The sequence below is a fragment of the Megascapheus bottae genome, chromosome 28, assembly GCF_031878675.1.
Source record: "Megascapheus bottae isolate mThoBot1 chromosome 28, mThoBot2.hap1, whole genome shotgun sequence".
NCBI lineage: Eukaryota > Metazoa > Chordata > Mammalia > Rodentia > Geomyidae > Megascapheus > Megascapheus bottae.
In genome coordinates, this window is record NC_143536.1 from 15651339 (window position 1) to 15679014 (window position 27676).

At 47.0% G+C, this 27676-nt stretch overlaps 1 protein-coding gene across 1 annotated transcript; it reads left to right on the forward strand.

The window, feature by feature from the left end:
- Nucleotides 1-272: 272 nt before the first annotated feature.
- On the forward strand, nucleotides 273-27676 carry Cdc45 (cell division cycle 45). Its single transcript, XM_090320177.1, has 19 exons — nucleotides 273-365; nucleotides 480-539; nucleotides 732-824; nucleotides 2667-2804; nucleotides 5531-5674; nucleotides 7143-7198; nucleotides 11168-11216; nucleotides 11798-11859; nucleotides 13407-13457; nucleotides 15792-15911; nucleotides 17370-17501; nucleotides 18432-18530; nucleotides 19714-19875; nucleotides 20843-20981; nucleotides 21125-21208; nucleotides 22801-22919; nucleotides 23089-23165; nucleotides 25132-25198; nucleotides 27545-27676. The coding sequence occupies exons 1-18, from the start codon at nucleotides 315-317 to the stop codon at nucleotides 25194-25196; spliced, it is 1701 nt and encodes a 566-aa protein (XP_090176303.1). The 5' UTR covers nucleotides 273-314; the 3' UTR covers nucleotides 25197-25198; nucleotides 27545-27676.

A 27676-nucleotide genomic window follows, 5' to 3' on the forward strand; every position in this document is an offset into this window, starting at 1 on the left:
TCCCATAGTCAAGATGTCTGCCCGGACGCGGGGGTTTCTGGGTAAACGAGCGTCTGCGGCTATCTAACTTCCGGTTTCTTCCGCCCTCACGGTCCAGACAGCCTCAGTCGCGAAGGGGGCGGAGCGCTATTGCCCGCCCCGACTAGGGGTCCAATCAGAAAGGAAGAAGGGCTGGACACGATTGGTTGGTAACGCCAGCCAATCAGAAGAGGCATAATTTGGCGGGAGTCTTGACTGCCGCGGGAGGGGGCGGAGGGGGTGGTGGCGGTGGCTCGAGTGTCCGCCCGAGCGCTGGTCATCGTGCTGCTGTGGCTATGTTCGTGTCCGATTTCCGTAAAGAGTTCTACGAGCTGGTCCAGAACCAGGTGAGTACCAAGCCGAGACCTTGCTTGAGGTGTGATCCGAGGGGCAGGGAGGCGGGCGCGCGGCCGTGGGTGAAAGCCGGGATTGCTCAGCTCCCCCGTCCCTCCCCCCCACAGAGGGTCCTCCTGTTCGTGGCGTCGGACGTGGACGCTTTGTGCTCCTGCAAGATCCTGCAGGTGAGCCTGGCCCGATCCCAGGAGATGGACATCCAGGTGGGAGGGGTGGGGGGTGGGAGGCGTTTAGGACGTGACGACGGAGCCGAGCGGGAGGAAGAAGGCTCCCTCCCGTTTTTGTTTTGTTTCTGGTGTCTTTCAAGGTCAACCGTGGACATGTTATATGATATAGGCTTTAAAATACTGTCTTGCCAGACCCTGTTTCAGTGTGACCACGTGCAGTATACGCTTGTTCCAGTTTCTGGGTGGCAAGAACTTGAAACGGCATTTCTTGAACATAAAGAACAGGTATGAAAGGTTCCTATGTAGAATCTGTTTACTGAAAGGCAATTGGAAAACAAACGTGTGTCAGTTCTAGGGCTTGAACTCAGGGCCTAGGCACTATCTCTCAACTTTTTTACTCAACAGCTAGCCCTCTACCATTTAAGCCACAGCTCCACTTCTGGCTTCTTGGTGATTAATTGGAGATAAGCATCTTAGGACTTCTCTAAGATATTGAAGATGGACAAGACTTAACCTTAAGCATAATTTGTTTGTAAGGCATTTTAATATATCCTATCTTGTGTTATCTAACCAAGAAAATACTCCATGATTTCCAACTTGAAATCTATGAACTCATATTCTTCCTTTGGAATAAACAGTAGGCACTAAAACCCTCCTACTTCTACATGGGGCCAAGTGAGAGATGGGACATTGTGGGAGAGGTTGGGACATGGAAAAGGTACCTGGCCACTTCTAGGATAGTTTTGACAGAGCTCACTCCTCCCTGGGAATGTCAGACATAACTTCAGTTGAGAATTGTTTTGCTATAACATCAAGAGTCTGATAAAAACACTTCATATTTATGTGAGGTTTTGAGTTCTAGTGGTTCATACCTATAATACCAGCTAGTCAGGAGGTTGAGAACTGAGACTTGAAATTTGAAGCCTACCCAGGCAGACAAATCAGAGGTACTGGTGTTTTTTTTTTGTTTTTGTTTTTTTGTCAGTTGTGGGGCTTGAACTCTGGGCCTGGGCCCTGTCACTGATCTCTTCAGCTCAAGGCTACTGCTGTACCCCTTGAGCCATAGGGTGACTTCCAGTTTTCTAGTGTTTAATTTAGAGATGAATCTCACAGACTTTTTGTTGGTGATGGTTGTGGTTGTGGTGGTGGCGGTGGCGGTGGCGGCAGCAGCAGCGGTGGTGGGACTTGAAATCTGGGCCTGGGCACTTTTCCTGAACTCTTCAGCTCAAGACCCCTGGAGCCACAGCGCCACTTCCGGTTTTCTGGTGGTTAGTTGGAGATAAGAGTCTCACAGTGCCTGGGCTGGCTTTGAACTGTGATCCTCAGATCTCAGCCTCCTAAGTAGCTAGGATTACATTCACCAGCGCCTGACCAGAGAGACACTTTTTTTTTTTTGCCAGTCCTGGGGACTGAAGTCAGGGCCTAGGCACTGTCCTTGGGCTTTTTCAAGGCTAGCACTCTTATCACTTGAGCCACAGTACCACTTCCAGCTTTTTCTGTGTATGTGGTACTGAGAAATCAAACCCAGGGCTTTAAGCATGCTAGTCGAGCACTCTACTACTAGGCCATGCTCCCTGCCTATCAGAGGGACTCTTATCTCTGTTTAACAGCAAAAAAACAGAAGTGGAGACTTGGCTCAAGGGGTAAAGCATGAACCTTGACCAGAAAAACCCAAAAAACAAAAAAACGTGAGAAGTTGAGATCCTAAGTTCAAGTCCCAGCACAGGCACCAAAAATAAAAGAAGTTTGGGATGTCCAAAGTTTGTTTAAAACCTAAACTTGTATGATACTATTAGCATAGTGAGGTGACACAACACATTTAAGATTTAGAAAGAGACCTCATTATTTGTTTTGGGATCTTGGCATTGGTCTCATTAGCTTCTTGACCCTCTGCCTGAGACTTAGATTTGCCTCTTCGTGCTCCTCAGAAGCAGAAAAAGCTCCAGAGCCTGCCTCATGGTTCCATCTTAGATAAGAAATAGCCTGCTGAGTATGTTGAAACACTTCAGCTCCTTATCATTGCTCAGGGGCTGAATATATCTCAGCATTGGAGATTGGGAGGCTTCAGGGGAGAAGGGGAGGAGGCCTCTTAGTGCACTTACTTCAATGTGTCCCTTCTTTTTTCAGTTCCGTTATTTTATTCTCATCAACTGTGGAGCTAATGTAGACCTACTGGATATCCTTCAGCCTGATGAAGATACCATATTCTTCATATGTGATACTCATAGGCCAGTCAACGTTGTGAATGTGTACAATGACACACAGGTATCCAGGCCTTTTTGGCCTCTTGTCTTGTATGTCCTCCCATCTTATATGTCCTCTCCTTAGCTTGTCTTTTTTTTTTTTTTTTGCCAGTCCTGGGCTTGGGCTCAGGGCTTGAGCACTGTCCTTGGCCTTTCTCAAGGCTAGCACTCTACCACTTGAGCCTCAGCACCACTTCCGGCTTTTTGCTATGTATGTGGTACCGAGGAATCGAACCCGGGTCTTCATGCATGCTAGGCAAGCACTTTAACCACTAGGCCAAACTCCCGGCCATCTTTTTTTTTTTGACTCCCCGGCCAGTCTTGGGGCTTGAACTCAGGGCCTGAGCACTGTTTTTGGGTTTTCTTAAGGCTAGAGCCCTACCACTTGAGCCATAGCACCACTTCTGGCTTTTGCTATGTATATGGTACTGAGAAATCAAACCTGGGTCTTTGTGCATGTTAGGCAAGCACTCTACTACTAGTCCAAACTCCTGGCCCTCATCTGAACTTTTTTTATTCCACATACACCTGGTCTTCTGGGCAACATGTGTGTCCATCTTCCATGTGGGAGAAAGAATAGCCTCACAAGAACTTGGTCTTGTCTACCCAGTATTGGCATGTACACACGCACGCACGCATGCATGCATATTCTAGGACTCTTGGGCGTATACAGAATGCACTTGTGGAATTTGCTTGACTTGAGACAGGGATCAGAATTTAATAAGCTATGGCTTTACTGTGATTTCTTGAACCCCTGAGCACTGAGCATGTACCCAACCCAGAGAAGCTAACTAAGCATTCTTTGAAATTCCACACACAAGGTATCAGACCCCTAAATTCTCATAGAGAGAATCTCTCCAAGAGAAATTAGTTTTAGTCACTTACATAGAAGAAGATTCATGCTGTAATCCTAGCTACTCAAGAGGCTGAGATTTGAGGATCACAGTTCAAAGCCAGCACAGGCAGGAAAATCTATGAGACACTTATCTGCAATTAACCAGCAAAAAAATCAGAAGTGGAGCTGTGGCTCAAGTGATGGAGTGATAACCTTGAACCAAAAAGCTCCAGGACAGCTCCAAATCCTGAGTTTAAGCTCTAGGACTGGTACCTAAAAGAAAAAAGGATTCACATCTGTCTTAATCTGTTACAAGAGAATACCTGAGATAATGGGAGGATCACAGTTCAAGACTGGTCCAGGCAGAAAAGTTGACAAGATCCTTTCTTTTCTTTTTTGGTAGTAGGGCTCAAACTCAGGATGTTACACTTGATACACAAGTCTTCCCCGTTGTGGCCTACTTGGTAGAATGCCTGTGTACCAAGCAAGCAAGATCCTTTCTTTTTTTTTTTTTTTTTAAATCAGTCATGGGGCTTGAACTCAAGTCCTGTGCTTTTCCTGCTCAAGGCTAGTGCTTTACCCGATTTGAGCCACAATGCCACTTCCAGTTTTCTGGTGGTTAATTGGAGATAAGAGTCTCATGGACTTTCCTGCCCTGGCTGGGTTCAAGCTAAAATCCTCTGATCTCAGCCTCCTGAGTAGCTAGGATAACAAGCTTAAAACACCAGCACCCTGTCCAAGATCCTTTGTTAACTGATAGCTGGTGCAGTAGTGGGCACCTTTCATCTCAAACTATACAGGAAGCTGAAATTGAGAGGATTACAATAAACAGGCCAGCCCAGGCAGGTAAGTCCTAGACACTATCTAAAGAGAGAAGCTGGGTATGGTACAAGCCTGTCACCCAGCAATGTGGGACACATAAAAGTAGGTATGTCACTTGCAGACAGGATGCAGGACCCTGTCCTGAAAATCACCAGCAGAAAAACAGCTGCAATCAGGATATAACGTAGCAAACAAAAAGCCCCGTGTTCAAACACCCTCTTGCTCTCCTATCCCCAAAGACAAAAATTCCAGAGGCTGGATACTTTATAGAAAAAGAGACCTTTTTATGGTACCAGAGTAGTGGGAATGTGTCTGTGTGAGACAGCCAGGGAAGAAGGGAGATAGATACAGAGAGAGAGAAAGAGAGATCTCACAGTGAGATAAGAAGCAAAACAGCAAACTGAGAATGTTTAATGACGTACTCACTGCTCACAGAAGCTAATGGAAACAACATTGTTCCTTTGGTAAGGTGGAGCACACAATCAACTTATCACCACCCACTGAGCCCTGTGTCTTTTTCCACCCTCCTCGCCCACTATTATTGTTTGAACTCAGAGACAGTCTCTCTTTTGCTTAGTTTTTTGGCTCACGGCTAGTTTTCTTTTTCCTTAAAAAGTTCTTTTTTTAAATTTATTTATTTTTATTATTTTGCTATTCCTGAGGCTTGAGCTCAGGGCCTGGTCACTGTCCTTTTTTTCTTTTTTTTTTTTTTTTCTGCAAGGTCAGAGCTCTTTGAGCCTCAGCACCATTTCTGGCTTTTTTTTCTACGTATGTGGTACGGAGGAATCAAACCCCGGTCTTCATGCATGCTAGGCAAGCACTCTACTACTAGGTCAAACTCCCGGTCCCATGGCCCTTTTATCTTCAACTATCTGGTGAAAAGCCAGAAGTGGAGGCTCATGTGATAGAGCACCAGGTTTGAGTAAAAAGCAAGAGTTTAAGCCCCACTATGGGCACTAAAGGAAAACAATAAAACTGAGGAGTAGAAAATTAGGAAATAATCATGCTCCATGAGAAAAGAGTACATCATGATGTATAATTTTGTGTCAAGGAGGACAGAGAAATTTGATTGCCTTTTGTTTGAAACTTAGATCAAATTGCTCATTAAACAAGACGATGATCTTGAAGTTCCTGCTTATGATGACATCTTTCGGGATGAGGCAGAGGATGAAGAGCTTTCGAGAAATGACAGTGATGGGTCCGAGCCTTCTGAGAAGCGTACACGGTTAGAAGAGGTAGGTTTGGGTCTGTTGCAACATTCTAGGGGAACTACTCCCAGAGGTCAGAGATCAGAGCCAGCTGGGGGACCCTTGGCATAGTTGGGGTAGTAGGAAGTTGAATTAGCAGGTGTGGAAACTGCCCCTGGGCTCTGGGCTCTCCTGGCTTTGTGGTGTCAGGCAAGTTACTGGAATTCTCTGAGCTATGGTACTCTACCACTTAAGCCACACCTCCACTTCTGGTTTTTGGCTGGTTAATTGGAAATGAGAGTCTCCAGATCTCAGCCTTCTGAGGAGCTGGCTTGCTCAGATTTTTTCTTTGTTTCTTTCTTTTGCCAGTCCTAGGGCTTGACTCAGGGCCTGAGTGCTGTCTTTGGCCTTTCTCAAACTAGAGCTCTACCACTTGAACCATAGCATCACTTCCAGTTTTTTTGGTGTATGTAGGTACTGAGGAATCAAACCCAAGGCTTTGTACATGCCAAGCAAGCACTCTAACACTAGGCCTTGCTTCTTGTCCCCAGACTTAGATATTTCTGCCCAGGCTGCTTTTAAGGAAGAGAAGCAAGGATCATAGAAGTGAGGCACCAACTCCTGGCTTTGATTTTTTTTTTTTGCCACTTCTGGGGCATGTGTGTGGTATCGAGGAGACGATCTCAGGTCTTTGTGCCTGCTAAGCAAGCACTCTACCACTAGGCCAAACTCTTGGCCCCCTGGCTTTGATTTTTTGAAGCGTGGTCTTGCTGTGAGTCCTGGACAGCTTAGCTTCAAACTAATAATCATTCTGCTCACAGGTGTGTTAACACCAAGCCCATTGCACATGCTTGCTTTGGGTCTCTCTCTCTCTCTCTCTCTCTCTCTCTCTCTCTCTCTCTCTCTCTCTCTCAATCTCTCTCTCTCTAGATCAAGTGTGTGTTAAAAAAAAAAATGAGTAAGAGCAGGAGCTTGCCCTGAGTTCAAGTCTCTGAAGTGATAATGTGTATACATACACACATATGCATACACACACTAACACAAACTCAAGGAATGAGCTGTGGGTATTGGACATCTAGGGTCTCCTGATTTTCTTTTTTTTTTTTGCCAGTCCTAGGCTTGAGCTGAGGGTCTGAACACTGTCCTTGGACTTTCTCAAGGATAGGACTCTACCATTTGAGCCTCTGCACCACTTTCAGCTTTTTTCTATGTATGTGGTACCGAGGAATCGAACCTGGGTCTTTGTGCATGCTAGGCAAGCACTCTTCCACTAGGCCAAACTCCCAGCCCTCCCCTGATTTTCTGTCCCTGCCCCGTTATTCACAGTGCCAGGATACTAAAAGGACTCAGCTCTGTCATACCTCCACTTCTCCCTTCTCCAGAAATAGGCTATGCTCAGGACACCAAAGGTGGCCTACCTTCTCCCTCATAGGTCCAAGATGGAACCTTCTCGGGATATGAAGATGAATGTGTAGAATGGCTGCTCAACTTTCTGTTTTCTTTGTTCCTATCCCAGGAGATCGTGGAGCGAACCATGAAGCGGAGAGAGCGGAGAGAGTGGGAGGCTAGAAGGTAAGGCTGTCCTGCATCTTCTCAGTGTCAGCAGCCTGGTTTTCCTGGGCTTCCTGGTACCATTGCTACCTTTTGTGTTTAGTGCTTGCAGTTTTTGTTTGCTTGTTTGTTTTGTTTTCCATCTTAGGAAAATTTCTTTATAATATCAGCGCCAGCACTCCAAGTGTGGTCCCAAGAGTGACAAGTCAGGTCCAGAGGTCATCCATGACATCTGAGGGATTGCTGTCCTCCAGCTCTTGTCTTATCATTAGACTTTTCACATGTAGCTATTTTTTTTTTTTGTGGTGCTAGAGTTGGACTTGAACTCAAGGCCTCATACTCTTCTTTGCCCTTTTCACTTAAGGATGGTGTCTGCTACTTGAGTCACACTCCCACTTTTGGCTTTTTGCTGGTTAATTGGAAGTAAGAGTCTCAGACTATTCTGCCCAAGCTGGTTTTGAACCAATATCCTCAGGTATGAGCCACTAGAACATAGCTTGTGGTTTTCTTTGTTCTTACGCTTTACCTCTGCTCTGCTTTCCTATTTAATGAATGATTCTCTGCTACTTAATCCATGTCTCCACCCAGCTTTTTTTTTTTGCCAGTCCTGGGACTTGAACTCAGGGCCTGGCAATGTCCTTGAGCTGCTTTTGCTCAAGGTTAGTGCTCTACCACTTGAGCTATAGCATCACTTCTGTTTTTTTCTGTTTATGTGGTACTGAGGAATCAAACACAGGGCTTCATGCGTCCTAGACAAGCACTATTCTAGTAAGCCACATTCCTGATCCCTCCAGCCCAACTTCTTGCTGGTTATTTTATTTTATTTTATTTTATTTTTTTTTGCCAGTCCTGGGCTTGAGCTCAGGGCCTGTGCACTGTCCTTGGACTTTCTCAAGGCTAGAGCTCTACCACTTGAGCCTCAGCACCATTTCTGGCTTTTTTTCTGTGTATGTGGTACCAGGGAATCGAACCCGGGTCTTTGTGCATGCTAGGCAAGCACTTTAACCACTAGGCCAAACTCCCGGCCCATTGCTGGTTATTTTAGAGATGAAGTCTTGTGAACTTTTCAGTCTTTGCTGCCCTTAATCAAAGATACTCTGAATCTCATCCTCCTGAGTAACTAGGATTCCAGATGTCCCAGTTTTCATATGTAAATACTTTTATTTACAAAATCTTCATAAACAGTAAATAGATCCCATTGTAAAAGTTTTCACTGGAAGCTGGATGTGATGGCTCACACCTATAATCCTAGCTACTCAGGAAGCTGAGATCTGAGGATCGAGCTTCAAAGCCAGCCCAGGCACTAAACAATGTGAGACTTTTATCTCTAGTATACCATAGAAAATGGGAAATGGGGCTGTGGCTCAAGGGTAAGGCAGTAGCCTTAAGCTGAAGAGCTCTGGGACAAAGCCCAGGCCCAGGGGTAGGGTGAAGTCTTAGTTGAAGAGCTCAGGGAAAGCTCCCAGGCCCAGAGTTCAAGCCCCATGACCCACACACATAAAAAAGTTTTCATAGGAAAAAAAGAAGTCTGAACAGAAGCTTAACTATCCATAATTCCTCTGCCCATTGCAAATACAAAAAAAACAGAAGGGCTTTGAAATGGAAATATCTGAAGTATTATTCTAGCTTGAGTTGAACATGTAGTAGTGCTGTCATGGTAAGTTCAGGGGAATTCCTGGCTGGACCCTCATTAAAGGCCTCTGGGCATCATGCTCTCCCTCCTGCTGCTTCAGCCCCGGACTTGCCCTTTCCTGTAAGGATACCATCTAAAACCACTGCAGAAAGTAAGGAAAGACATGAAAGTGAAACCTCTGTACAACTACTGAAAATAAAAAATAAATAAAAGATAAGTGAAAATAACTCGTCAGCTCGTCATACAGTTCAAAGAGATTCTAAGTTTGGAATTTTCTTCCTGACTTGTGTACATTTTACACAATCCAAATATACTTGTAAGGTCAGGTCCAGTGGCTCACGCCTGCAATCCTAGATACTCAGGAGGCTGAGATCTGAGAATTAATGTTTAAAGCAAGGAAGGAAAGTCTTCAAGACTTAGCTCCAGTTAACTGCCAGAAAATGAAGTGGTGGAGGTGTTGCTCAAACAGTAGAGCGCCTGCTTTGAGTGAAAAAACTAAGGGACAATACCCAGACCCTGAGTTCAAGCCACAATACTAGCATGCACACACACACACGCACACACACAAATATGACTCTAATTTTTGTGTGTGGGAGGGTCACGGGGCTTGAACTCTGGGCCTGGGCACTGTCCTTGTGCCCTCAGCTAAAGGCTACCACCCTATCCCTGGGCCTGGCCATTGTTCCTGAACTCTTCAGCTCAAGGCTACTGCCCTACCCCTGAGCCACAGCACCTCTTCCCATTTTCTAGTGGTTAATTGGAGATAAGAGTCTCAGGGACTTTTTAGTGCCTGGGCTGGCTTTGAACCTCGATCCTCAGATCTCAGCTTCCTGAGTAGCTAGGATTACAGGCGTGAGCCACTATGCCCAGCTGATTCTAATTTTTTTTACCTGAGTATAAGGCTGAAACATTCTTACTATGTAGTTCTACCTTCCTTTCTTTCCTTCCTTCTCTCCCTCCACCTATCCCTCCCTCCCTCCTTCCTTCTTTCTTTCCTTCCTTCCTTCCCAGCTTCAAATTGCAAGTCCTCACACCTCAGCCACTCTTTCTCTCTCTCTCTGTCTCTCTCTGTCTTTCTCTCTCCCTCTCTTCCTCCCTCCCTTCCTTTCCTTTTTTCTTGCGCCAGCATGAAAGTCAGGGCCTTTCACTCTTTATGTTTTTTCTCAAAGTTACCACTCTACCACTTGAGTCACACCTCTGCCTCTATCTTTTTGCTGCTTAATTGGACATTAGTGTCTCATGGGCTTTTCTGCCTTAGGCTGGCTTTGAGTCTTGATCTCAGATCTCAGCTTGCTGAGGAGCCTGTAGTTTTATAGGTATAAGCCATTACATACTGGCACCCAGCATGTAATTAGTGCTGGCTCTTGAACTCAATCCCTGGGCGCTGTCTCAGCTCTTTTGCTCAAGGGTAATTAGCATTCTACCACTTGAGCCACAGCTTACTTCTAGCTTTTTGGTGGTTAATTGGAGATAAGAGTCTTGGATTTTCCTGTCCAGATTGACTTCAAACCTCATCTCTCTCTCTCTCTGAGTAGCTAGGATTACAGACATGAGTCACCATCACCCAGAATATAACCATTTTTAATAGCTGTAGACACTTTTGTAAACTGCTTAGTGCTTAATTGGCAATTCCTCTTTTTTTTTAATGTTTTGTATTTTGTTAACATGATATATATATTTGGAGTTCAATATGATACAACCCCTTGGGTTCAATCTTTAATATCACAAATGGGGGGTGGGGAAGGAAAGAAGGAAGGAACGAAGGATAGGTTTTCGCTTTCTATTCTTGGGAGTTTGTCTTCACCCCTTCATGCCCTTCAAATATGGGATTCTCCTAACTCCTGAATGCTGAGACTACCCATGTGTGCTACCATATCTAGCCTTTTACTGCTTTTTTTTTAAAATATTTTTTATTGTAATTAATAAAAGGGTTACATGACATTTGCCAGATAGAAGGTGCATTAATTCACATACATTGATACCCTTTCACATGTCTTGGTACCCATTACCCTCCCCCCCCCTTTTACTGCTTTCTTGAACTGTAGATTGCTTTCAGTATTTTCCCATTATAAATAAGGATATAGTTGATAACTCTGTGCACCTAGCAAGTTCTGTCTTACTTGTTCCTTCAGATTTTTGTTTTCCTACCATGGCATTTTATGCTCATTGTCACAAGCAATTTGTATGGATTTTATTGCCTTCTCGGTGTTGTATGTACATATTTCATTGAAGAGTTAATAAGTACAAATAATCAATACCATGATTTAATTTACAGCTCAGTGGAGACTGGGAGGTTTTAGCATTTTTCTAAATGCTTCCTATTTTCTAGTTAAGACCCACATTTTCTTTTATTACAGGAGAGACATCCTTTTTGACTATGAGCAGTATGAATATCACGGGACATCGGTAAGTACCAGTAGTTACAATTCACTATAAATTTGTGACTGGGGGACCAGGAGTTTGGTCTAGTGGTAGAGTGCTTGCCTAGCGTGCACAAAGACCCGGGTTCAATTCCTCAATACTACATACGTAGAAAAAAGCTGGAAGTGGTGCTGAGGCTCAAGTGGTAGAGCTCTATTCTTGAAAAAGTCCAAGGACAGTGCTCAGGCCCTGAGCTCAAGCCCAGGACTGGCAAAAACAAAACAAAACAAGCCAAGGGAAGACAGTGTCTGCCTTGGGCATCACCCTGTGAGATATGTATCACCCCGCCCAGGGCTGCATCTGGACTGCCCACTAGGGGGCACTGTCTTCCTGTACGCATGATAAGGTACATGGAGTTGATAGCAGAGGAGACTATGCAGGCCAACACGTTCCTTTCATTTTCCTCTCACCTTAGTGTTAGCTTGTTCCTTCTGCCAGGATGGAATCCTCACTGTTGTGTACTCCCCATATCCAAGAGCTTGTATAGTACCCCACTAACGTAGAACTTGCATTGCTTTCCCATGAGCACAGTGCCTTTGGCCTCAAACCTCTCTATTTCCTTGTAGTCGGCCATGGTGATGTTTGACTTGGCGTGGATGATGTCCAAGGACCTGAATGACATGCTGTGGTAGGTAATCCCCATGCATCCTCCATGTTGAGGTCCCTGCCACCAGCTAAGGTCAGAGCCACTTGGTGTTCCCTGGAAATCCCAGGCAGATGCCGCCCTGATGGCGATTATGTATGCCCCTCGTCTTCCTCAGGCCAAGTGTGAGGCTCTGGGGGGCTTAACCCCTGCTCAGGTGCAGCTACTCTCTTCCTACCCCTGTGCATAGACTCAGATGGCTGAAGGAGTGTAATCCGAACAAGACAGCCCTTTCAAGACATCCTTACAGACACATTTTAAAATCAGATACAGAAAACTATCCTCCCCTCTCATTTCTCTGTGTAGCCTGCAGGCAGGGCCTTTTATCAGTAGGTCAAGGCCAGCAACTGTAGATTTGCCTGCTCTGGAAACAAAATTCAGTCTTTGAAAGTGAGAAGTGAATGTGGCCTATCTTGATCTTTGTGAAATTAGAGCCTCAGGGGGCTGTGCAAGGCTATCACTAAGCTTAAGGAATCTTTCTCATTGCCTAGATGTGAGGATGCTGGCCTAATGGCCTCTACCAGTCCTTGGTACTTATTATTTTTGTTTTTATGCTGATACTAACATTAGAAATCAAGGCTTGGACATTGTTCCTTGGCTTTGTTGTTGTTGTTAGTTGTAGGATTTGAACTCTGGACCTGGGTGCTGTCCCTGAGCTCTTCAACTCAAGGCTAGCACTCCACCATTTGAGCTGAAGTGCCACTTCCAGTTTTCTGGTAGTTAATTGGAGATAAGAATCTCACAGACTTTTATGCCCAGCCTGGCTCTGAACTGCAGTCCTCACATCTCAGCCTCCTGAGTAGGTGGCATTACAGATATGACCCACTGGCACCCGACTCTCCCTTAGCTTTTTCGTTCAAGATTGGTGCTTTACCACTTGCCACAGCTTTACTTCCAGCTTTTTGGTGGCTATGAGAGTCTCATGGATTTTTTTGCCCAGGCTAGTGTTTCAAACCTCAATCTTTAGATCTCAGCCTCCTAAGATTATGGGCTTGAGCTATGGGCACCCAGCTCACTGCTTGGTTTTTGTTCCCATACTGTGAGCCTGTGCTCACCCATGTGTCCATCCAGTTGTCCTAGCTGGGAATCTTACATGGAGGAATGCCCAGAAAGATTAGTAGGAACCTGGCATTATTATTTGGGGTTTCCAGTGAAGTTGAGACCCTTTTGATAGCAAACTTGTTTATACTGGCAGGTGCCTGTTGGCTGTCTCCTATCCGTGTCTAGTTTATGGCTGCCGTTCTGGCACTGGATCTCCAACCATGTGTTTCCTCTAACACACACAGGGCTAATGTGGCCTAGGTTAGCCTCTGGTTCTTTAGAAGAAAGGTACAAATCCTAAATGCCATCACAGCAGAAAAGAAATTTCAGTATTATTACTTGGAAATCCTGAGCTGGTTTAATGAGTCAGGGAGCCATGCCATACTAGCAGTCTCTTGAATGTATTGCACCTGCACTGCCCTCCCTCCACCTAGAGGCTCTGCCAAAGCTAGGCAGCCTGCAGCTGTGTTCATCACTTCTTCTCCTACTAGGTGGGCCATCGTTGGACTGACAGACCAATGGGTACAAGACAAAATCACCCAGTAAGACGATGTTTTTTGTTTTTTGTTTTTTTTTTAAACTTCTCTGGGTCAGTGCTGTGGGAATGTTTAACAGCCCCCAAACTTGAAGCAGAGATGAGAGGCAGTGTCATTTTTAGGTCCTGTGGAAAATGGGAAAGAACTGACCTTTCTCCTTGAGTTGAACCCTTGTCTCCAAAGGGCTTAAATTTGCCTTACTGCCCAAGAAGTCCACTAGGTGGCGCCAGGGGAGGGCGTAGGGACTGGGTTCTCGTGGCAAGACTTAGAGAGAGGTCAAGGGCATGGTGATGAGTGAGGACTGTGAGGGAGAGGTGGACTGCTAGCAGGGGAGTGGGAAGGAAGGCCCTGATGCCCTGCCAGAGAGTGTGGGGTTGATAACAGCAAGGAGAAGGTTCTGGAGGACTTTACAAGAGCTGTCACGAAGCTTCTTTTTGCCCATCAGTGCCTATGACAGGCTGTTCTGTTGGGCTCTGACGGTGAGCTGAAAGGCTGTCCCCCCCAGATATGGGCTGTAAGGAGGGGTCCCTCTGTCCCTTCTGAGGCTCATCTATCTCCTCTGATCATCAAGCAAGGCATCTATGAGAACTGATAGGTCCTGAGGTGCTCAACCTCTCCCAGGGGACCCATACAGATGTCCTTAACTTGTCACCGAGCACTTCTTTTATGTGTTCCCAGGATCCTCCTGTAGTTTGCAGAAACCTCAGTCTTGTCTCTCCTATCCTCCCTCCTCCCCTGTCTGGGTGGATGCTGCCAGGTTGCCCAGGGAGTTTGGAAGACTCAAGCCTCAGTGCTCAGGCTGCTGCCTGGATCACTGCATTGGTGCTGTCTACCAGTCCTGTGTGTGGATGGCATGGGCTACAATAGGACTTCCAGAAATGCCCCAGTACCTGTAGTGTTGGGCTCTGGCCATGGCAAGTAGCCTCAGGTAACAAGGGATTTACCCATCCCCACTACATGGGTCGGCAGTGCCTTCATGATCTGCTGTGGATTCCTGTCCCTTAGGAGGCGTGGCTACTTTGTGGACACACCTCTGCAGTTCTGGTCTCAAGAGACATCAAATATGAAGGATGACTTTGTGGCCAGACTAGAGCCCTCCTTGCATCTTCCTTTTTTTTTGTCCTCTCTCTCTCTTTCTTGTGCCATTGCTTGAACACAGGATCAAGGCTCTGTCTCTGAGTTTGTTTTTTTGTTTGTTTTTTTTTTCTGTGGGTCATGGGGCTTGATCTCAGCTTGGGCACTGTTCCTGAGCTCTTCAGCTCAAAGCTACCGCCCTACCCTTGAGCCAAGTTCCACTTCCCATTTTCTAGAGGTTAATTGGAGATAAGAGTCTTAGGTCTTTCTTTTTGCACCAGGTTGGCTTTGAACCTTGATCCTCAGATCTCAGCTTCCTGAGTAGCTAGGATTACAGGTGTGAGCCACTGTGCCCCACTTTTTTTTTTTTTTTTTGGCCAGTCCTGGGGCTTTGGCACTGTCCTTGGGCTTTCCTCAAGATTAGAGGCTCTACCACTTGAGCCACATTGTGGTACTGAGGAATCAAACCTGAGTCTTCCTGCATGCTAGGCAAGCACTCTACCACTAGGCCAAACCCACCCCCCCACCCCCTTTTTTTTTGTGCTGGACTTGGGGCTTGAACTTTGGGCCTGGGTACTGTCCATGATCTTTTCAGTGCTCAAGGCTAGCACTCTACCACTTGGAGCCACAGTGCCACTTTGGGCTCTTTCTGAGTAGTTTTTATTGCAGATAAGAGTCTCAGGAAGAGTATCAGGGCAGGGCACAGTGGCTCATGCCTGTAATCCTAGCTACTCAGGAGGCTGGGATCTGAAGATTGCAGTTCAAAGCCCATCCCGGGCACTAAAGGACGGGAGACTCTTATCTCCAATTAACCACTAGAAAACTGGAAGTGGCGCGGTGGCTCCAGGGGTGGGACAGTAGCCTTGAGCTGAAGAGCACAGGGACAGTGCCCGGGCCCAGAGTTCAAGCCCCACGACCAGCAGTCTCTTACCTGGGCTAGCTTCAAACTGTGATCCCCAGATCTCAGCCTCCTGAGTAGCTAGAATTACAGGTGTGAGCCACCAGTGCCTGGCTTCCTTAGCTTTTTTGTTACAAGCAGATGTTCTCCCATTTGAGTCACAACTTCATTTCTGGGTTTTTAGTGGTTAATTGGAGACAAGAGTCTCTTAGATCTTCCTGCCCCAGACTGGAAACTCTTTTTGGCTGCTTGACTTCTGTGCAGAAGTGGCCAAGCTTCCTTAGTCATTGTGTAGAAACACCCTGTGTGGCAGGCAGGCCCTGAGCATGGAAGGGAGCCAGCCCAGCCTGAGGCACTTTTCTCTCTAGAATGAAGTATGTGACAGATGTTGGCATCCTGCAGCGCCACGTGTCCCGGCACAACCACCGAAACGAGGATGAGGAGAACACACTCTCTGTGGACTGTACTCGGATTTCCTTTGAGTATGAGTATCCTTGCAGCTCAGACCCTGGGGTTCAAGCAGCACCCCCTGCTTCCAGTGTTATTTAGTGGGGTGCTGTTGGCTTAGTCACGGTGTAGGTTTTCTGCACCCATTTGTCCTGCTTATAGCGTTTGCCTTCCGGAGTAGATAGACTAGTTGTGTATGAAGCTACAGGGAGTTCTCAGAGGCAGAAAGGACAACATTCTCTAGGACCCAGGAGGCACTTGAGTATCCCACACTTTGATGGCAAGGGGTCAGAGCGGTGGTGAACAGGAAGCAAGCAGGGCAACCCGAGTTCTGTGGAGAAGACCATCCATGGCCACAGCTAGACCCAAGGAGCCACAAGGGGTAAAGAGCAAGAAGTATAAGGTGAGTAACGCAGCCACCAGTGGCTACCCAGTAGGCTGAGATCAAAGCCAGCCTGGGTGGAAAAGGCCCCTTGAGAATCTTATCTCCAGCTAACTACTTAAAAACTATAAGTAGAGCTGTGACTCAAAGTGATAGAGCACTAGTCTTGAGCAAAAAAAACTTAAGTCTCTGAGTTCAAGCCCCATAAAAATAAGAAAAAGAAGGTGGTCATCAGTGGTCTGGGATCCTAGATACTCAGGAAGCTGAGATTTAAAGATCAAGGTACCCAGTCAGCCAGGGCAGGAAAGTCCAGGAGGCTTATCTCCAATTAACCACCAAAAAGCTGGAAGCAGAGTTGCAGAGTTACGGCTCAAGTGGTAAAAGGACAGTCTAAAGAAGAAAAGCTAAGAGACAATGCCCAGGCCTTGAGTTCAAACCCCAGTACTGGCTCCCTCCTCCCCCGCCCAAGAAAAAGAAGGATAAGGATGGGGGGGGGGGGCTTCAAGGAAAGGCAGCAGGTAGACAGGGGTAGATCAGTCAGTAGTGGGCAGCCTGGAATGGCAACCTGAGCCTTTGCCACTCAGTCTCCCTGTTGTATGTGGCCCTGCCTGCTCTCTGTGCCCATCAGAGAGCTCTTCAAGGCTCATTTTTTTTCTGGTGTGTGTATGTGCGTGCATGCTAGTACCAGGGATTGAACTCAGAGCCTAGTATTCTCCCTGAGCATTTTGCTCAAGCCTGGCACTCCACCACATGAGCTACCTCTCTATTTTCAGCTGTTTGGTGCTTAACTGGAGATAAGAGTCTCTCTGACTTTCCTGCCTGGGCTGGCATCCAATGGTTATCCTTACATCTCAGCCTCCTGAGTAGCTAGCATTACAAGCACGAGCTACTAGCACCAGCTAGTTCTGTCATGTTAGTGGGCATTTCAGTATGTGCTCAAACCCTCACAGGCTCCTTACATAGATCACCATACTTCACATCGTCTTGCCTAGGCAGTCCCATACCTGACTGCAGACGAACCTCAGCAGTGTGTCACAGGCTATGCAGTGCCCAGGTTATGCAGCTCTGAGTAGGTGACAAGCAGCAAGACCATATGTGCTCCTTGACCTTGGCCCAGCCTCTGCCTGGCACTGTACCAGCACTGGTCCCTCCATGACAGTCTGTGTAACACCAGCTACACTGCAGCCAGGTTCAAGCTCTGGTCTGTACATGGGCAGAAGCGGCTTCAGGAGTTCCTCGCAGACATGGGGTGAGTGACCACTTTGGCCTGAAGCCCCCCACCATGCTCACCTCCCAGAAGAAATACCTTTACTTTGCTATGACTCATTTGGTTATAAAAAATTGAGCTTTTTTTTTTTTTTGCCAGTCCTGGGGCTTGAACTCAGGGCCTGAGCACTGTCCTTGGGCTTTTTCAAGGCTAGCTATTCTACCACTTGAGCCATAGCACCACTTCCGGCTTTTTTCTGTATGTGTGGCACTGAGGAATCGAACCCAGGTCTTCATACATGTTAGGCAAGTACTCTACCACTAGGCCAAACTCCCAGCCCCTAAAACTTGAACTATTTGCATTGGCATTTTGGTAGCTCATACCCGGTAATCTCAATAACTCAGGAGGCTGAGATATGAGGATCACAGTTTAAGGACACCCTGGGCACCCTAGGTGCTGTCCCTGAGTTCTTTTGCTCAAGGATACCACTCTGTCACTTTCAGCCACAGCACCACTTCCAGTTTTTGAGTGGTTAGTTAGAGATAAGAGGCTTGAGAGGGCTTTTCTGCCCAGGCTGGCTTCGAACCATGATCCTCAGAACTTAGCCTCCTAAGTAAGATTATAGCCATGAGCCACCTGGCCACTGGGACAGCTGAGATCCTTATCTCCAACTTTAAGCACTAAAATGAGCCAGAAGTGGAGCTGTGAGTCAAGTGGTAAAGTGCTAGCCTTGAGCAAAAAAGCTCAGGGACAGCACCCAGGCCATGAGTTTAAGCCCCAGGACAATACACACATGCACAAAAAAAATGGAGCTGGTGCCTGTTCCACTTTAACCCTTTAAATCCTAGGATTCTGCCTGAGTACACATGCCAGGACGTCCTGGCTGGCCTGCACAATTGCCCTGGCAGGCTTCTTCCCATCCTCATGGTGTCACTGCCATCTCACCCATGTGACATGGCTTGCTCTTTCCAGCCTACCCCTGAAACAGGTCAAGCAGAAGTTTCAGTCCATGGATATCTCCTTGAAGGAGAACTTACGAGAAATGATTGAAGAATCTGCAAACAAATTTGGGTAAACACTTTTTTTTTTTTTCAGTTAAATTTCCTTAAAATTAGGGCTTCTGTCTCAAATATAGTTTTAAAATAATGCCAAAATAAATAATCCTAAGGATGGATGTATAAACAAATACATTCTTTTTTTCTGCTAATCCTGGGGTTTAACATAGAGCCTGGGCATTGTCCCTGAGTTTTTGCTCAAGGCTGGCACTCTACCACTTGAGCCATAATGCCACGTCTGGCCTTTTCTGTTTATGTGGTACTGAAGAACTGAACCCAGGGTTTCATGCATGCTAGGTAAGCACTATTACTCCATTATTTTATTTATTTATTTTTGGTCAGTCTTGGGACTTGAACTCTGGGCCTGGGTACTGTTCCTGAGCTCTTCAGCTCAAGGGTACTGCCCTACCCCTGGAGCCACACAGCACCACTTCCAGTTTTCTAGTGGTTAATTAAAGATGAGTCTCATGGACTTTAGTGCCCAGGCTGGCTTTGAACCTCGATTCTCAGATCTCAGCCTCTTGAGTAGCTAGGATTACAGGCATGAGCCAGCCACCTTTCCTGGCTAAGCCCACACTTTTTTTTGGGGGGGGGGTGGTCATGGGGATTGAATTTGGCCTGGGCACTGTCCCTGAGCTCTTCAGCTCAAGGCTACCACCCTACCCTTGAGCCACGCCCCACTTCCTGGGATCGGCTACTCTTGCCTGGGCCAGCTGACTTGTTGGGGCCCTGCCTCAATTTCCATGCTTGTTTATATTGCTCTGCCCAAGGCCAGCCCAGCAGCTGTAGGCAGGTGGCTAGCTGCTCTGGTCTGCGGCCTGGTTGTGTTGTGTTTTGTTTTGTTTTCTTTGCCAGTCCTGGGGCTTGATCTCAGGGCCTGGGGCACTGCTCTTGGGCACTTTTTTCTCAAAGCTAGTGCTCTGCCACCTAAGCTACAGCACCACTTCCAGCCTTTTCTGTTTATGTGGTACTAAGGAATGGAACCCAGGGCTACATGAATGCTAGGCGAGCACTCTACCGTTACGCTAAGCTCTCGGCCCAGGGCTGGTATGTTTGGTGTTCTGACCTACCTCATCTTCAAAGCAGAATTGACATAGATCATTACTAAGGCCTTATAAGGAGCCTTCTCTGGCCTGGCCTGGCTGGGAGAGCTTGCCTTTGACTTGAGATTGACACGTGTATTACTTCTTTTGTGACAGGATGAAAGACATGCGTGTACAGACTTTCAGCATCCATTTTGGATTCAAGCATAAATTCCTGGCCAGCGATGTGGTCTTTGCCACTATGTCTCTGATGGAGAACCCTGAGAAGGATGGTTCAGGGACAGATCACTTTATCCAGGCTCTAGACAGTCTCTCCAGGTAGTGTGCGTGGCTGGAGACACCCCTTCCCCCCACCCCTCGGGGGGTTCTGGTTTAGTCCTTGGCCTTACATGGAATAGTAAGGGAGGTCTGTTGCTGGGATTCACTAGGTTTGAGGATGCTTCGTCCAGCCATGTGTGTCAGAATCACCACTATAGAGTGGGTGCACTGCTTTCACCGCCAACCCATCCCCGGAATACATACATCATTTTGAGACAGTAGTCTCACTGCAGTTCAAGCTGGCTTCGAACTCATGATACTCTTGCCTCAGCCTCCAGAGTGCTTAGACTACAGATTAGTAACACAATGTTACTCCCCTCCTCCCTTCCACCCTCCCTGCCCTTTTTTTTTTTTTTTTTTTTTTGGCTGGTCCTAGAACTTGAACTCAGGGCCTAAGCACTGCCAGTTAGCTCTTTTTGTACATTGTATCAATTAGTGCTCTACCACTTTGAGCCATAGCTCCACTTCTGGTTTCTGGTGGTTAATTGGAGATATGAATCTCAAGTACTTTCCTGCTTGGCCTGGCTTTGAACCATGATCCTCAGATCTCAGCCTCCTGAGTAGCTAGGATTACAGGAGTGAGCCACCGCACCCAGCTATGTTGGTCATTTTCAAGATTAGAGTTTTGATGCCCAGAATAGCCTGACTAAAATCTTCCTATATGAGCCTATGCCACTCTGCCTAGCCATTGTATTTCCCCTGTAGCTTGTGATAACAGGTGGATACCAGCTCTTCTAGCCATTGATTGAGATAAAGTCTCACAAAGTTATATTTTGTCTGGGCTGGCCTCAAAACTGCAATCCTCCAATTTCTTCCTCCCAAATAGCTAGAATAGAGGCTTGAGCCAGTTGCCTAGCTAAGAAGATAATCTGTCATCCCTAAATCCCTTCCTGACCCCGTCTATCTGTGACTTTGGCATTCTGTCAGAAGTTCTTGACAAGCAAGCCAAATGTCTACCTTCTTTCAGGAGTAACCTGGAAAAGCTATACCTGGGCCTGGAACTCGCCAAGAAGCAGCTACAAGCCACCCAGCAAACCATCGCCAGCTGTCTGTGTACCAATCTTGTCATCTCCCAGGGACCTTTCCTCTATTGCTCCCTCATGGAGGTCAGGCTTGTCTTGATGCATGGCATTGGCCCTCACCTGAAGTGTCACCTTTGACCATTTATTTTCTCCCAGAGCCCGGTGCCCAAAGCTGGGCCATGCTTCCCAGTGCCACCTCTGACTGTCTGTTCCACTCCTCAACACAGGGCACTCCAGATGTCATGCTGTTCTCCAAACCTGCATCCCTGTGCCTGCTCAGCAGAAACTTGCTCAAGTCCTTTGTGTACTCGGTGAGGAACTGTGGAGGCAGGGCCCTGGTGGAAAGGAGTTAGATGGTGGCTGAGAGCTACCTGTGGCTGTTCCCCAGCTGAGGCTTGGTCATATCCCCTGCTTTTTCTGGACTATATTGTACTCACCTGACCTTTAGGGGTGTTCTGGTTCCCACAAGCTCTGATCTCATCATTCACTGTCCAAGTCATGAGTGTGAGTGTTTTTATTTTTATTTTTTTGCCAGTCCTGGGGCTTGAACTCAGGGCCTGAGCACTGTCCTTCAGCTTTCTCAAGGCTAGAGCTCTACCACTTGAGCCACAACGCCACTTCCTGCTTTTTTTCTGGGTATGTGGTACTGAGGAATTGAACCTGGGTCTTCATGCATGCTAGGCAAGCACTCTACAACTCTACAACTCTACAAACTCCCAGCCTTATGAGTGTTTTTTGTTCTGTCTTCTTAGACTCAACCAACTTTGGAACAAAACTATTTTGGAAAGGCTTGGATATAGCTCAGTGGTAGAACACTCACCTATCGAGAATGAGGCCCTGGGTTCCATCTCCAACACAAATTTCAAAAAACAAAAAAATCTAGCCAGACATGAGGAGCTCATACCTATAATCCTAGGTACTCGGGAGGCTGAGGACTGTGGTTCAAAGCCAGCCTGTGTAGGAAAGTCTGTATGACTCATCTCCAGTTAACCAGTAAAAAGTCAGAAGTGGAGGTATCGCTCAAGTGATAGCTCAGTGCCAGCCTTGAATGAAAAGGCCATGAGTTCAAGCCTTATACCAACGCACATGCACACACACACACACACACACACACACACACAATCTAGAAAGTTATTAAAGAAGAAACTTGAATGTGTTATGTATTGAGTAATAGGCTGAGTATATGTACATGAAGCCATGTACAGGCATTGTAGTAAATATTAGAAACAGTTTGAAGATGGTTTAAAGTGTATGAGAAGATGTACATAGATCTTGAGCAACCCTGGGTTTTGGTATCAGTTCTGGAACAAGTCCCCTGTGGATACCTAGAAATGACCAAAATGTCCACATGAGCTTTGAAGTCCTGTGGCCTTGGTTCGAAGTTCAGCCTCCTCATTTGTCAGATGTGTGATGTGATTCTGATACGCAAGCAGCTACTTAGTGGGTTCCAGGCATTTAATTGCCAGGCATTGACATTGACCGGGAGCATGGACCAGGCCCAATGTTAGAACAATTATCACCATTTGCTCTTGGGACATCCTCAGTCCTGTTCTGTCTACAGGAGAGTAGATCAAAGTGTGGAACTCTGGGTGTGACACTCAAGGAAGGTCGCCATCTCAAGGTCGTGTGTGTGTAGGAGGGGACCACATGGGACATAAGCACATAAAGTTAGACAAATGGACAAAGCTGGCGTACTAGAAGAACTCTCGGAGTAGGTGCCAGCTTCCAGCAGGACCTGAAGAAGTTGTTAGAAACAGCCAGGGCATAATAGGTAGAAGCTGGGGGCCAAAGTCCTGGTGGGCTCTGCTACTCCTTCCTGGGGCTGTCAGGGCTCTTGGATGCTGAGTGCGCTCTATACCTTGCTAAGACTGGTCATGTGAATAAAGGCGTCTTGTTTTCACAGACAAAGAACCGGCGTTGCAAACTGCTGCCACTGGTGATGGCTGCCCCCCTGAGCATGGAGCAGGGCACAGTGACTGTGGTGGGTGTTCCTCCAGAGACAGATGGCTCAGACAGAAAGAAGTGAGTGGCTTTCACCTGCCCCGGAGACAGTAGGAGTGGGGATCTTGCAGTCAGTCACATATTGGTCCATTGAGTGACAAGTGAGATTTACCCTCCAGTGTCTTGTCATAGGAGGGAGGGTGGCAAGGATCTATAACCCATCTCCCAATTTTCTGTTTGCTACCCACAGCTTTTTTGGGCGGGCATTCGAGAAGGCAGCAGAAAGCACCAGCTCCCGCACCCTGCACAACCATTTTGACCTCTCAGGTGAGAGTCTCTGCCGTTTGCCATACCTTTGCCATCTGCCCCTCAAGGCTAGCACTGGCTAGCATTTGCCCTGAACCCATTCAGGCTGGTGAGGTGAGAAGCACCTGGCCAATACCCATTCCACCTTCATAGAAACAGTTCCAGGTAATGCTGGAGGCCTGGCCATGGCTTCAGGGTCCTGCCATGATATTATTCTCCCACCAGACCCAGAGAAATGGCTGAGAGTAGTTCAGCTAGACCATTCGTGTCTGTCATCTCCCAGTGTGGGAAAGATAACAGTATGGCCCAAGGATGGCAACTCTAGCCCACAGGCCACAGCCAGGGGCCACAGCACCATTTCCTGTGTGAAAACCAACACTGGCCTCGCTTAGCACAGGATGAGCTCAGAATGGAAGAACCCCACCTAGCAATAGCCACCCCAAACACCCAGCACAGAATGTGACTTATGTTTAGTCATATTCATCTTTCCTGGTCCTTTCGGCCTATATGTTTTTGAGACAGGTCTCAAAACATTAGATGAGCCAGGCTGTCTTTCAGCTCTGGAGAGTCTCCAGCCTTACTTTGTCAAGCTTACAGGCATGAACTACCATACTCAGTCTGCCTGATCTTTTTTTTTTTTTTTTTTTGCCAGTCCTGGGCTTGAGCTCAGGGTCTGAGCACTGTCCTTGGACTTTCTCAGGGCTAGAGCTCTACCACTTGAGCCTCAGCACCATTTCCGGCTTTTTTCTATGTATGTGGTATCAATGAATCAAACTTGGGTCTTTGTGCATGCTAGGCAAGCACTCTACCACTAGGCCAACCTCCCAGTCCCTGATCTTTTTTTTTAATGTGTGTGTTTGTGCACCAGAAGTTGGGTTTCACATTCTTACTTGAGGCTTTTTCACTCAAGACTGGTGTTCTACCACTTGAGCCACAGCTCCACTTCCTGCTTTTAGGTTGAGAGATAAGCATTTCACAGACTGTTCTCCCTAGACTAGCTTTGAACCACTAACCTTAGATCTCAGCTTCCTGAGTAGCTAGGATTACAATCATGAGTCACCAGTACCCTGCTTCCTTCCCAGGCCTTGAGTTTCATGCTGAGATGCTAGGGATTTGAATTTCAGCATAGGGATTTAGGGGACACTTTAGCTCATAACATCTCAGTACTGCTGACTTCACACCAGTGACAATTCAGTATCCTAGAAAACTCAGGGTTGTGTCCAGCTTGGTCCAGCTGTTTGTGGCAAAGCTATCTATCATGCCTGTGACACTGCCTAGGGCTGGACCACCCTGAGCAGCAGACCCTGCTTGGCATTGCATGCCTGGGACGGAGGAAGATTGATTACAGCTGTCTTTATTGCTCAGCCAGGAAGCTGCCTGGTTTCAGTGGCCAGTTGCAGAGCCAGGGGAGTGTAGAAGGCTCCTGGGAAGTAGCCAGCAGCTTGGTGGCTCCTCAGACCAGACCAGCCTAGTTCCAGAGTCTGTTTTTTCATTTAATGAGAGTCCACATGCATGATAGCCTCCAAAAACGTAGGCAATTGTATCAGATCCTCTCCTTCAGAAGAAGATACATGCTGAGGTGCAGGGCAGAGCAGGCAGAAGAGGCCTCCTGCCCCAGTATGGTCCTCCTTCACTGATATGGGGACGAGTGTGCTGGACAGTGTTGGAAGGCCTGTCCCTGTCCAGGTCTATATGAGTTGTCACATCCCTGTGCCTTCTCTGTTGCCTGTCATTGCTGCCCCTTGATTATGCATGGCCCAGCAGCCATGGATCTGGCCTCTTTCCTCAATGCAGCCAGCAGATCTGAGGATAAGATACGGTGGGACTGAGTTGAAACCAAATATTCTAGATTATTTCAGGCTATGGAAGAAGAGCCAGTGCAGTTTGGAATGTGGCAGAAGGTGGCTTCAGTCAGGGGGTGGGGCCTGGAGTTCATGTTTTTCTCACAACTCCCTTCTCACAAGATGTTTTTCTTTCATTACTTTAGTAATTGAGTTGAAAGCTGAGGACCGGAGCAAGTTCTTGGATGCTCTTGTCTCCCTGCTATCCTGAGGGTGAGCTGCGGGAATGGTGGCGTCTTTGGGTGGCCCAGCCTGACCCTGACTCCTAGCTTTGCCCTCCCTCAAGAGAGGCTTTTACTTGAATTTCACGTCAGAGCAAGGTCTCAAGGAGATTTGGGGCCAGTACATTTTTTTCCCCAAGAATGTCCATCTCGAGGCTGCCAGCAGGGCCACAATGAGGCGTTTTTGAAGAAGCTAATTTCATTATGTTCCTTTGATTCCCTAAGAAAGACCTGATGTTCACCCTCCACTGGTCACACTGCGGGGGCCGGACATGGTGTGGGTGACACGTGTATCCTGCAGACTGCCTGGCGCTGCCCTGAGAGACCACTTAGGGCCTGTTGCTCCCCACAACTTTTATGTTGGGGCCTAGCTGGAGTTCACTAAGCAGGCTCTCTGCGCTTTTGTGTGCCTGATCCTTGAAGCAAAGCTGTTGGCAGCTGCCCAGCTGCACATTGCAAAATGTCAGCTGTGCCTGAGGCTTCATCAGTGTGGCTGCCCTGAGATGCTTGTTCTAAATCAGTGACAGGGACCTCAGCCAGGCCTTCTCCTTTCTCCTTGCCCTGCACAATCTCCACAATATCTCTCCCCCCCCCCTTTCCCCCCTCTCCCTCCCCCCTACCTCCGTAACTCCCTTCTTACTTTAATTTTATGTACAAAGGAGTTAGTTACATAAGGCAGATAAAGAGTACATTTCTTTTTGGACAGTCACCCCTTCTTTTCTCTCCCAGTTTTTCCTCCTCCCTCCCATTCCTACCTATAAATTGTATAGTTCTTTTTTTTGTTGTTGTTGTTGGTTGTAGGGTTTGAACTCTGGACCTGGATACTGTTCTTGAGGGTTTTTGCTTAATGCTACTACTCTATCACTTTGAGCCACTGTGCCACTTTATTTCTGGTGGTTAATTGATGTAAAAGTCTCACGGACATTCCTGCCAAGGCTGGCTTTGAAGTATGATCCTTAGATCTCAGCCTCCTGAGTAGCTAGGATTACAGGTGTGAGCCACCAGCCTATCAGTATAGTTCATTTTCAACATAGTATCCAGTGAATATCTTTCTTTTTGGGTTTGAACTCAGGTCCTGGACACCAATGTTCCCTTGCTCCTTGTTCAAGGCTGGCTATTTGCCACAATTCCACTTTCAGCTTTTTGTTAATTAATTGGAGGTAAGACTCATATATTTCTGTCCTAGCTGGCTTCAAACCAGGATCTTTAGATCTCAGCCCTTTTTTTTCCATATTTTTTATTGTAATTAATAGAAGGGTTACATTATATTCACCAGATAGAAGGTACATTACTTCACATATATTGATACCCTTTTTCATGTCTTGGGATCTCAGCCCTTTTTTTTTTTTTTTTTTTGGCCAGTGCTTGGGTTTGAGCTCAGGGTTTGGGCACTGTCCTTGGGCTTCCTCAAGGCTAGCGCCCTACCACTGGAGCCACAGCACCATTTCTGTATATGTGGTACTGAGTAATGGAGCCCAGGGCTTCATGCATGTGAGGCAAGCACTCTACCACTAGGCTACACTCCCAGCCCTGATCTTAGCCTTTTGAGTAGGATTATAGACACAAGTCATCATTGTCTGGCACAGTCCCTTTCTTGAGGAACATGGGAGATGGATATTCAAAGCCTGCCCTATGTCTCTGGTGATCTCTCTGGATGCCCACACGCAGCCCTGCCTCTCAAGCCTAGACTAGAGACCATTTATGTAGCATGTGTCCCTGCCATGGCTCAGGCTGGGGTCCAGAATGGCCTAGGGAACTCCACAGGTGCCTCTCTTAGGGCAGCCCTGGGCATAGGGGCCATGTTAAGGAAAGAGCTTTGGGTCTTCAGCCGGATCTGTAGGTGATTAGCAGTGAGTTTGGCTCGGGTCTCTAACTAGACAGAGTCTGCTTCTGAAAATGAGGCTACTGCCTTCTTCACTTAGCAAGTGCGGGCCTGTAGTCAGCGCCGTGTTCTCAGCAGTGGAGCTGGATTGGAGGCAGCAGTGCTAGCACTGCCGCCTGTAGCACTAGCACCTCCCTGTATTCAGGGAGGCGGGGGGGAGCTGGAGGACGGGTGGGGAGAGGCCTGGGCAGGACAAGCAACTGGAGGTGCCTCCAGGGAGAAGGTGTCCCACGGGAGGGGGATCCAGAGACTCAGCAGTGGGTGCAGTGGACACCTTCATGGTTCTGGGGTGGCTCTTACCCCATAGACACCCCAAGGTTGAAATGAAGGTACTTAGAAGCAACAGAGACCTCAGTTGGATTGGCTACACTTCGGGGATACATCAGAATTGCTTTAAGACATATGCTTTAAAACATTTTAAACGTTACTTTAAAACATTTTTTTCTTCTTTTGCAGAATTTGATTTCTTCCTAAATGACCTCCTCCTTATTTATATCTACTGGCTTTTATTCTGATTATAAATTGTGGGCATATTTTGAAATGCTTGGACAGTATCTTTTAATGGAATAAAATGTTTTAGGCTCTGTT